The 12,100-nt window shown below is 54.8% G+C and overlaps 1 protein-coding gene across 1 annotated transcript; it reads right to left on the reverse strand.

Moving 5' to 3' along the window:
- Nucleotides 1–768: 768 nt before the first annotated feature.
- Nucleotides 769–11,443, reverse strand: LOC119102221 (myosin heavy chain IB). The gene is made up of 3 exons (XM_037225582.1): nt 11,320–11,443; nt 10,703–10,811; nt 769–1,998 (listed from the first exon to the last, which is right to left on the reverse strand). The coding sequence occupies exons 2-3, from the start codon at nt 10,809–10,811 to the stop codon at nt 1,103–1,105; spliced, it is 1,005 nt and encodes a 334-aa protein (XP_037081477.1). The 5' UTR covers nt 11,320–11,443; the 3' UTR covers nt 769–1,102.
- Nucleotides 11,444–12,100: the final 657 nt, after the last annotated feature.

A 12,100-nucleotide genomic window follows, 5' to 3' on the forward strand; every position in this document is an offset into this window, starting at 1 on the left:
CCCCGCCTGCGATCGGGGAGGCCGGGGAGGCGGTTGAAGCGGACGTTGCCGCGCGGGCCTCCGACCACCATGCCCGGGAAAGGCGTGGTGGAGAAGATCTGGTGACTGCCGAGCACGGGAAGTTCCATGGGGAGGCCGGGCCCGGCCGGCCTGTCTATTGGCCGGTGTTGGAACCGGCCGTCGGCCCGTGGACCCGGGAACGTCACCTCTCCGGCCGGCAACATAAATGTGGCCTGCCCGGACGGAGTGGTGGGCAGCCCGTTGGGCGGCCCGGGGACGGGACGCCTGGTACCATCACCGTTGATGACCACCGAGGGGGGCCCGAACCCACCAGAAGGCAACGGCGGGGTTGGTGGACCCGCCTTCATCCCCGGGAACGGTGCCGTGCCGGTAAAGGGACCCCGAGAGAAGGGGGCAGGACCCCCAAACGGTCTCATAGGAAATGGCGGCGACGACGGCCTGATGATCCTCGGAAAGCCGGCTACCGTCGGCTCTCCCGCCGGCAGCAGTGGCCCGCCGCCGTCGATATGAGCGACGGAACCGGCTACGTTCGGGTCGACCGTCACGTGGTGCGCCGGGCCGCCCTCGAACGATCCAGGCGGCGCCAGCGTCGCCGGCCGAGGGATGACGCCGCGTTGGCTGCCCGGGCGGACGCGGGCGGTGGTCGAGTTGTCGGAGCGGCCGCCGCCGCCGTGAAACGCTGGCCGGTACGTGGTGACGGCCGGTTCGCGCGTTGAGGTGGCGACCGGCGACGGCGGGCCGGTCGACGGCGCGTCGAGCGGGCCGGGCCCTAGGTCGGTTAGCCGGCGGCCTTGTCGGCCGGCCGCGCCACCGGCCGGCCGCGGCACACGCCACACGTTGTGCGCATTGGTGACGCGCGTGAAGCCAGCCTCGTCGCTCGGCCCGGCCGCCGTCGTCAGCATCGTCTTCCCGCCGGACAGCAGTGCGCCGGTGCCGGTGAGGTCGTTCAGCGGCGTGTCCTCCGCCAGCTGGCCCATTCGATTCGGGTTCTCGCGGCCCTGCACGTAGAACACGCCGGTGGGCTTGGGCCGGTAGACGACGCGGAGACCGCCGCTGGCCGGCCGCCGCGTCGGACGGGCCGTCACCGTCTCCGGCAGCGGCGGGCCCGGCGGCGGACTGTCAGCGCACCACGAAGCCCGGCCTCACGCCTGGCCGGCTGCTCTGCGGGCGACCGAGGCCCGGCGCCGACGGCAGCGGCCGGCCCTGCGATCCAGCGGCAGCCGATGGCGAACGGGTTCTGACCCGGATGGCCACCGTCGGACGGGCGATTCTGGAACCGATCCGTCTGGCCGAATCCGCTCTGGTAAGCCTGAGTGTTCGGTTGATTGAACGCACCCGGGGGCCGACTGAACGACCCAGGGGGCCGGTTGAATGCGCCTGTGGGCCGATTGAATGAGTTCTGTGGCCGGTTGAATGAGTTCTGCGGCCGTCCGAATGAACCCTCCGGGCGCTGGCCGAATGGCCGCTCGAAGGGCCGCCCCGACTGGTCGAACCCGCCGCCGAAGGCCTGGCCAGGGCCGGGACCGGCGCCGAGCGGACGCGTCACCTCCGGCAGCGGCTGGTACGGGCGCGGGCTCACTTTCACCACGATCGGCTGCTTGCCGGCTGCGTAGTTGACCTCCGTGCGCAGGCTGCCGTCGCCCAGCCGGCCCTGTCGGCTAGAGAAGCCGTTCCCGCCGCCAGAAAAGCTGTTCTCGCCGCCGGAGAAGCCGTTCCCACCGCCGGAAAAGCTGTTCTCACCGCCGGAGAAGCCGCTCCCACCGCCGTCGCCCGGGACTCGGTGCACGTAGGATTGCGAGCTGTCGCCAACCGGTAGCTCACTGGCGTCGATAAAGAACCTCCAGGCTTGGCGGCCGTCCGACCGGCGTCGGTTGTGGCTGCCGAACATGGTTGCGCCGTTCTCAGTCAGGTGGCGTTGCGGTCGCCGCGGCCCGCCCGCCTGCGGGTGCGCGATCATGAAGCCGTAGGAGAACTCGTCTGAAACGGGTTGACGGTGGTTAGTGGCGGCGTCCGCGCGTGCGTGGCGCAGTTCCGCCGGGCTGGAGGGTCAAATGAGTATAGCGGTTCGTGTGCGCTCACTCCACCATGGAGTGCATCGAAGGTGCTGGGCGCCAATCGTTGAATGCCTTGCAAGAATGTTTAGAATTGTGGCGAGTTATGCTTGAGCTTTATGCGGCGAACCCGTTTGGCTCCCTCATATATGAATATAAGAAAGGAATATAATATATGAAAATCCACTGATTTCGTAATGATAGGGCCTCTACTGACGGCCTAAGCGTAAACTCTCATCTGACATGCAAACTTGAGCAAATGTCATCAATAAAGCGCTCACGAGCGAAGAAAAATGGAAAGCGTGTCTCGGAGTGCATGCTTTATGGGTAGAAAAAGTAGCAATAAATTGGATTCGAGAAACTATATAGAGTATGGCACGATGCAAAGAAACCTTTTATCGTCAATGACGGTTGTAGAAATGTGCGGTTACGGGGGGAGAAAACAAACGACAACAAACAGGTCACCTCCACTTTAATGCCGCTCTAGTAAATAGGAGGATAGCTAAATATAATAAACGCAACCAGAAAAGACCATTTCACAAATATGATCTTGAATAAATAAATTGCAGATTAAGTATACTTAGCAGTAGGTGGTAGGTATACTTAGCAGCAGTAGTGGCAGTAGGTATACTTAGCAGCGCACGCTGCTATCTGTTGTTATTTAAGGGATTTATCTCAGTGATGTTCGCAGATTTATGACCATGTTAATCAGGTCGCACACATTGCAGGAACCCAGTCAGCTGATTTTGCCAGTGGTGGGTGCAAGAATATTGAAAACGAGCGTCAATTCGATTACCGTTCAAGGTCCAACGCCAAAGCATTTGGTACCGGTGCACATTAACCATTTAAAAGGGTATCATGCGCGTACCTATCCATATCACTTGACACTGCACCTGTTACATATTGTTATAGAGATGCAAAAAGCTGCTGAAATTATGAACACATTATCACAGCATAAGCACTGGTGTAATCGAGAAAAAATGCCACTGAATATTTGCATTTCGTCTATATGACTGGACAGCACCCCTGTTCCAATGTCAGGGGCGCATATGCTTAGAATGTACATATGTCTTCAAAATGGCATCGGTGTCGATCCTCCTGGGTTTGCTCAAGGCAGATCACACGCACCATACGACATCTAAAGATGATCCCGTCTTGGTGTAAACGGCTGTGGTACAATTCACCTCACTCAAATATGGACCGATCATGGCTAAAGAGGCAGCCAGCGATTTTTTCAAAGCATACCTCCCAAGACCTTTCCTTGAAATCGCCTCTAGATTGTCTAGAACGTTTGGTTTTGACAGTTCGTTTGTAATTCATGTTCGCGAAAAGACGCTTGCTATCAAGGTAGCAGCTCTGGTGGCTTGGAAAACAGCTGCCAAGGGTCACTGGAAGCCATTATATCTCCTGCGTAGAGATATCATTTGTGATTAAATTGGGACCGGTGCAGCGTTGAGCAAAGAGAATGGAAAAAGAAATAAGTGCAATTGTTTCCCCTCTTTTCAGAAGTCCGCTGTAGGCCTATTGCCCCACCTCACAACCGCCAAGTAGGTACTAATATTCCTAACCCTCATACTCCATAGCCCCAGCTTCTACGCTCTTGCGCACGTACTTAGAGAAACAGTATCTGAGAATATCAGGAACTATTAACAACGAAGGAGCTGCAGGTATCTGTGGCAGGCTAATTGAGCCCGAACAAGATGCTGTTGTCGAATATCCGTATACTACACAGCTACCAAATGTGAACTTGTAAATGCCACCAGAACAACACATGAACAGCTGATTGTTGGGGCGGCGCAGGAAACGGCCTTACGGCTTCATGTGCGGTGAACAAACCCAAGTGCGGCTATTGTGCACGCAAGCGAACGCTGATAACCAGCTCTTTCCAGGCAGTGCCGCTAAGACACTGTCGTCGTTCCAGTCTGTAGGACAGCGCGGGAAGGGCGGGCTGAATCTGGTGCGACAGTAGCTGATAAGGAAAACCTGCAGCCAGCCGCACCCGCGCATTCCAGCGTGCACCCACGTCGCACTGGCTTCACGCTCATTTATTTTTCCCACATGCGAAGTTCGCGTTTCTGTATTAGTCACTCGTCTTTCGTGTAGAGTCTTAGTCAAGGCTGCGATCACATCATCAGTGTTAATATAGAGGCGATATGTTTCCACCGCACGTGGCAGGAGGCCTGCCAACTTGCGTGGTGGTCAAAGGCGCTGACCTTATTTCTCTGCACATATAACGTGCAGGAAACATGCAGTTGCCTCAGCTTTCTAAGCTTAGCTCAGCTTTGCCTAGATATCCCCGGAGGACATATACGTGCAAACGCTGTAAAGGTTGCAGTCAAACCATGAGATCGTGTCCTCGTCAGCCTCTACACAGTTCGAATCACATGATCGTTGGTCACATCTGAACTTTCGGACTGCCACCGGCAGAAAAGTAATGTGCTTTCAGTTTGCCCGTCTGAAGGCGAGTGAGACTGACCATATGAAACGATCATATGAAAGTGATTTTCATGTAGAGCAAACCACTTTAAAGAATACAGTAAGTGAGGGAAGTGCACTTCTGTGCAGAAAGAAAAAGTGCTGCGTAAAACATGCCTGAATTATGATGGGATCAGTCACTCACTATTTCTTGCCTTGTGTGGAACGGCTCAGATACATTATGTTGGTAACACTATCATTATTTCACAATGGCTTCATGCAACGGTCTATATTTGACCTTCCGTTGTTTCGCACGACTGAAGGGGTCCGCTGGACTCAGTATACAGATCAAGGCTACTGGTCTTGCGTCCAGCCTGCAGCCCCCGGATGCCAGTTAGAAAGTTGCTGTTTCTTCATTATGTTTTGCTTTTGAATTCGTCTTTTTGCTATGTAACCCTATTGTTTCCAGCTAATTTTGGATACGATCAATCGCATGTATGCTTTGCATGCACTTTCAGTCACAAAGCATCAAAACTCTCAAATCTCCTGACGGTGGAGTCGAATGCCCGTAAACTTCCAAGCTCCAGGCATATCATTAAGTCTGGCACGTAACAAGCCTATCGTTTTCTTCAGAGAAACCCAGCGTCACTGCCCTTCAAGTCAATTTCACGCAGCAAGTTTCGAGTTTCTCCAACCGGCCCGTGGGGCCTCAGGACGCCGCTCCTGGCCGCCGTCGCCCGGGCCAAGCTTCCTCTGGGGAGAGTCGCCCACCAGCTGACCACGTGCCCCGGCCATAATTGGCTCGCATATCCGAGCAGTGAAGTGAGACGGATCAAGGATAATTTGGGGAGAGAGTGGTAAGAAGATCCTCGTCGACCTCCATGTATACAGGCGCCGACGTCGTACCTAATGCACCCATCGTGTGCCGCCTGGACTCGTGCCATGTCAGAGGCTGATGATGTGGATAAACCAGATATTAATGCTCATCTGATGACGTCATTTGTCATTCGGGACAAATTCTTTGCACAGGGTTAAAGCAAAACTCTTGCTAGTCACCGCACTCTGCAGGTGTAACGAGCGGCAAGCGAGCTCGCCGTTGTTGAAACGTGATATGTCGTAAGCAGCCGTCGTAAGGTAACACTTACGGCTGCGCGGCTCAGAGAAGTCTCGCATTCCCACGATCATGAGCTCGCTCATAACGAGCGGGAAAGTAGGCTCGGAAATGACAGTAAGACGGGAAGAGGAACAGCTAAGTGCCGTGCCAGCATCACTGGGTTAACTGGGCCCGACCCCCAGCGTCATGGTAGAAAGCTCGGACGCCCAGAAGGCATGCGTTCTCGCGCGTTTTCTCCGGGTGGGTTTGGCGCGAAGGCTGCTCGGTGGCCTACCACGGCACTGCGACCACGCTCCTGGCGACTCCGCGGCGCTTTGACATATGACAGTGGGAGTCAAGCGCAGCACAATGCGTTCCCAGCAATGACGCTGGCCGAGTGATAAACGTCCGACGGAAGCTGGTTCGGGGGCGTTGGCTCCCCGACGAAAGCTGAATCACGCGTCCGGTCCAGCGCTCCTGACCTGTCGTGGACGGAATCACGCGTCCGGACCAACGCTCCTGACCTGTCGCGGACGGAATCACGCGTCCGGACCAACGCTTCTGACCTGTCGCGGACGGAATCACGCGTCCGGACTAACGCTCCTGACCTGTCGCGGACGGAATGATGCGTCCGGACCAACGCTCCTGACCTGTCGCGGACGGAATCACGCGTTCCGTACCAAAGCTCATGACCTGTCGCGGACGGAATCACGCGTCCGAACCAACGCTCCTGACCTGTCGCGGACGGAATCACCGCCTCGAGCCATGAAATCTCAGGATCGCACACTCAATGTGTGATCTACACCGTGTGTGACTTACACCGTAGAGCATATTTTGGGATCTTTAGCTAGACGACGACATGATGTCACCCACCCGTGCCGTAATGAGAGCTTGGTAGCCGGAGCAGTGTGCATCCTTTCGTTTTCCACTTCGTGAGCGAAAGCCTTCGTGACAAAGGCGCGTTCGTTAAAAAGGGAAAGCCCGGTGAAGCGGCTATAAACATAGCAAGTAGTAAAAACAAACAGCCTGTGCAAGCGCTCCGCTGCAGCGACGCCCGCGTCGACGCTTACGGCCAATGAAATCGTGGTTGCAACAATCGACGACCATGACGTGGCAAAGAAGCCCATTCCCGGCCCACCCAGAAGTGCGCAGCACGGTCGACGTCATGCAGTCCGAGGAAAATCGCAGGCATGGGCTCACGAACGGCAGACCCGGGAGACCGTTGGACAGCGCGCTCTCGCATACTCGTGCAAGTGGTCCATGTCCGCGGTCTGAGAGACGCCTTGGCGACAGGCACCGCGTGAAGGGGACATCGCACGCCGGCGAGGGTGGTGCAGGTGGCAGTGATGTGCAGAGCGCAATATCGCAAGTAACTCCGCGTGCCGTCATCTGCATCGTGGCTTGATCATAAAACCCCTCTCAGGTTGGCCACGGGAAACGGCCGGAAACCCCGGGCCGGACCCTTGACAGACATATGGGATGCGTGCAGCTACGCGTTGCACGAATGGTTCGCGAGTTTTGTTCCCGGTTGCAGTATGGCGCGGCGGCGGCAGGAAAGCGACGAGTCATCTGTATCTGCCCGTTGTCTTATCGCAGCGCTTATCGCATATCATCGAACTTCCCGTTCAGAAGTCGAACAAGGAAACGGTGGAAATTACATCGGCACCGTCAAAACATCGGACAAAGAAAATCGACGGGAACCACACCGACAATGGTCGCTGCCTTTCTCACCGTTAGCACGCAGTACAGCGACTGGTGACTAGAATGTGTAACACCATTTCTGCGAGATTGGCGTTGGAGGGGTTGTATCTCCCGGAAACTCGTCATCTTACCAACAGAGTAAAAACCTGTGACGCACTCTTCTGATTCATATGGCACGTTGCCTTTTGCAGGAAGTTGTTTTTTTAAGCTGCAATAATTCCACGAAGTTCTGGCCTTAACGCGCACCCAGTGGTGGTGAATACCACCTGGAAGCATTCCATCACTGCAATGTTTTAGGCCATAACGGCTGAACAAAACACACCTGTGACAATATGTCATGTATCAGTGCATGGAATGACGATGTATCTTTCAGATGAAAAACATTACGCTTGGTCTGCGGGCAATAAGATAGCGAGAGTTTATCTGTGCACACCTTGTTGGCTTCCACGGGCTAGATGAGTGGCAGATAACAGCTGGACAGGCTTCCATCATGTCCCAGTTTTTGTCTTAGTGTTGCGGTTGAAGACACCGCGTAAGGGTATCAATTCTTCACATGTGTGCTTGGAATTTGCTGGGGTTGAAAACCGCCCTTGAAAACTCAGTCTCCAAGCCATTTTAGGAAAAATCAAAAGAGACCTACTTCGGCCCCACAGTTTTGCTGCATCTGCCGCCGCACTGCGCCACCGCAGCTTCAAGAACGAGATGAGTGCAGTGGGGCGGCATCAGCGCACCTGAGCAGGGCGCCTTTAAACACGGCACAGGCTAGCTGCCTGAGGTCTTCCCATCCACGGGTCGACGAGCTCGCAGAAAGCGGGGGGGGGGGGGGGGGGGGGGCTGCGCGAGCATTAGCCGTCAAAGACGTCAGTGGCATGTGAACGCAGGTGCCGTAGTAGGATTTTAATTTGTGCGGGTTTGTTTCCTGGAATGTAGGACGCGCATTAGCTTCAGTAAGAAATAAGTTAGTTTTAGTAGAACCACGCCACTGCTGCTGAAATCTGCTATCTTGGTAATTGCTAGGTTCGAAACGTTGGCAGCATCCCACACTCGTCCAAAAAAGTGAGTATTTAGTCAAGGCTGCTGTCTTATACTGTCTTATAAACCCTTGACTACTTCATCATCAAATTACGAGCAAATTATGTATTCTGCGTGCCCAACGACCCGTTGTTATAACGGCATTTCTCAGTAGTACCCTACTAAAAGCAAATTTATTTGTAAACGCTAGATGTGTATGAAAATATTCCCGAACTGGGACATCGCAAACGCAAAAAGATAATATTCCAACCAGCTTGTTTATATTTAACGGAATGAGCCGATCGGACGCGGTCCGCGTCGGCCCAGCCCAGCTAACATCTGCGCCATTGTTGTCGGTAGAGGACGTTCCCCTCTGTGGCCGGCGACAATGGAACGACGTTAGCGAACCGTTAGAACTGAAGAGCGCAAACTGGCCATCAAGGAGGATCAGATAACCTTTGTTTGTAGTACATTGTGACCTTCACATTCAGCGCTGAATAGCTGATTTATTGTTTCCACTACCGCTGTTTATTTAAAAAGGTGTCTATGGCGGTGTAAATCAAATCTTGATTGACCGGGCTCTATAAGTCTGTTATCGCACCGCATGGTTAAACAACACTACGGCGGTCTCGTTAGGCTGCTGTGGATACCATAACGTATCCTTGTCGAATGGGGTCCTGTGCTTCTTTCAGCAGCCTTGAATCTGCACCCGTCCACAGGCTTGATAACGTAAGTGTGCAGTTTACGCTACCACTCACCCATAAAAAGCATTACCAAGAACTACATGACCGTTTACAACGCCCCAATAGAGCGCGCAGGACCATGCCAAGTAACCTATAATTCCAGCCCAGGCCGATCATCAGCATTTTATGTTTTCGGATTCGTGACATTTACGCACATGGGCGGTCGATCTAGTTATTGGCCTGCCGGGGACTGGTGTCCTACCTGGGTGCAGACCAGGCGAGCCCGGTGTCGGGGCTGGTGTCCGGGGACTGGTGTCCCACTGGGTGCAGACCAGGCGAGCCCGGTGTCGGGGCTGGTGTCCGGGGACTGGTGTCCCACTGGGTGCAGACCAGGCGAGCCCGGTGTCCACGGCCGATTTAACGGCGCCTGGTCCGGGGTGGCGTGCTCACCCATCCGCGTATGCCGCGTGGGGTAATCCATCAAGGTAGCCGTCACCCAGCGGACGCGATTCTCTGATACCCTCAAAAAACGACTTCCGCCACCGGAGCGCCACGATCAGGGACACGTGACGCCTGCACAACCGGGAATCGGGCTCCGCGAGGGCGCACCGCGGGTCAAGAGGTCACCGCCCGGGCAGAGCCTCCGCGGCCGACGAGGACGTCACGTGACTCTTGACGCTTGCGGAGGTCACCGGAAGTCGTGACCCGGGTCTGCGTGCGCGGCGCCGAACCGGCTGATTGCAGAAAATGGCACGGAATGATCACGTCTGTTGCTAGATAAGGTGTGGAGGAGTGCGTCGGTTCACGCGAGACGATGTGTGGGAGTCGGCGCGGAGTTTTATATTTCCATTGCATTGTTCTCGCAGAATCGCAGGCAGGCACCACTAGCTTTTGAAATGTTGTGCGAGTTAGCTACGGGACCAAGTATTGATTGCAACGTTATTGCCTACTCGAAGGGTTCAGTATGTAATTCGATGCTGCACAAAGAAGGAACTGATGTGTCTTCGTCAAGCGCTTTTTAACGCGAAACGCGTCGTCACATCCCTTTTATGGAGCGCTAGCGACCGCATTGATCATATTAGAGCTCAGGGGCCATGATGCAACCGAGGTTCGAACGCAAGCCCGCACGTGGGAGTCCAAGGCGTTAACCACCTGCTCATTACACTCCCATCTGTCCAACGCTGTGTGCCAACTCGTATAGGGCCGTATGCAAGCTCGCATATGAGTGAACTTTACGAACAATGTGCGCTTGTCGACGACAGCGTGGATCAAAAGGCTAACGAATGAGGACTTGCGAGTTGGCTAAAGTGTGAGCTCATATGTCCGACAGGCCTCGAATTAAAGGCAGTATAGATGCAGCTAGCCACCATTGCGAGTGGCAACAACAGATGCAAATAGCGAAAAGGTAATGAAGGCAACATTTCTCTGTTATATCAAGCCTCATTCATCGCATGTGGTTCTTCTGCCATCCGTGTTCAAATGATTATGCATATAGGTCAAAACGTCGTGTATACAATTTATGCATATTACGTGTCGTTGGTATTTTTCAGGTAAGATCAACGATTTTAAAGAAAATAACAAAAACAACCCTTGAGAGCCATCTTCCATTGCACTCCGCTGTCCTTGTCTCAATACCTTTTTCGGGTAATGTGCGCGCTTGTGCCACACGCTTACCTGGGACCATGCAAAACAGAGAAACAGTCGTCCTTGGACGCCGTCCCACTCACCGTTCGGCGTGCCGCTATCGAAGTACGAGTCCCTTGCGCCGTGCCCAAGGGAGCATGACGACAGCGTAATTAGACCGCCCAATACAAACAGCAGCGCGTGCAAGGACATCTGGAACACGTACGGCACGAGTCACTTCATGATCGTCAAGCCACAACCCCGCAACCAGCCTGCTCGTAGCTTGCCCCATTGGCGCGGCGGACGGCAGGACAGTCGTACATAAACACAACAAAGGTGAAACCCGACGGACACATGAGGGGTCCGTCTGCATTTATAACACAATGAAGATGCAATCTGCACAAAACTTTGGATTGTGACGAGGGAAAATGCATTTTGTACTAGCATTTGAAGCAGTTTCTTCACCACATTAATTGTCTGAACAAATCTACCACGATTCAAAACTACTAAACGCACCTATCAATAGTCTTTTAGCCAAATCAGTCCATGTCTCCGCATTTTAGTCTTATGCTACAAACATAACCCGTAACTACTCGCCAGTGCAGAAACCAAAAAAATGAGCATTCATTTCAAACTGGCAAAATACTGTTGCGTTTTCTTAACTTCCAAAATCGACACAAAGACCCTCCCACAGTCGTAAGGCCACCACGGACCACCTTACCGTGGCGCCCCTGCGTCTGCTGGCGTCTGCCGCACGCCGGGTCGACCGGGTCGTTTTTACGCGGGGTCACTGGAGTACGCGTGTTGGCACCGCGCGCCGCTGTGTACCGGTGCTGTCAGCCCCGGTGCTGGCGGAACACTGGGCGACAGCGGTGGCGGCGGCGGGTGTATTACCCGGTCGGACGGCGGCGCCGCCCCCGACGCAGCCGCGGGCGTCAGCGGAGCGGACCTGGCCCGGCCAGGAGAGCTCGGCTGGGACGTCAGAGGGTGCGGCCGCGGCTGCAGAGGGAAGACCCAGGTGGGGTCGAGAGATCTCGGCTCGGACTCTAGAGGACTCGGCTGGAGTAGAACCGAAGTACCAGAGTACTTCGCAGCTGACCTCCTGAGAGCTCAGTTGAGACCTGAAAGGACTCAGGACGAGAGGACTCAGACTGGAACCGGAAGGTTTATTGTAAAAAAAGCCAGCTCCCAGCTCGAAGATCATTGTATAACTTGTTTTAATTCGGAGTTGTAACTGTAGCTGGGTTTCGCGACCAGTGAGCAGCATAGGAAAGGGAGCATGGGTACAGGGTACTTGCACCGGAGACGAGACGGGACGGGAGTGCCAGTGCGGTCAGTACCATCGTTGAGCCCGCTCTCTGCAGTCACCTATCCCCTCGCTCAACCTCTCGAACCGATAAGGCGCTGAACCCGAAAATTAGTGACACGCATCTCTCGGATCGGGGAGAGTAAAAAACCCAGCAGTCGGATGTTGCGGAAGTCAACCCACAAGCCGTGCGTGG

This window comes from Pollicipes pollicipes, unplaced genomic scaffold, assembly GCF_011947565.3.
Source record: "Pollicipes pollicipes isolate AB1234 unplaced genomic scaffold, Ppol_2.1 Scaffold_5724;HRSCAF=6776_pilon_pilon_pilon, whole genome shotgun sequence".
Classification (NCBI taxonomy): Eukaryota; Metazoa; Arthropoda; class Thecostraca; order Pollicipedomorpha; family Pollicipedidae; genus Pollicipes; species Pollicipes pollicipes.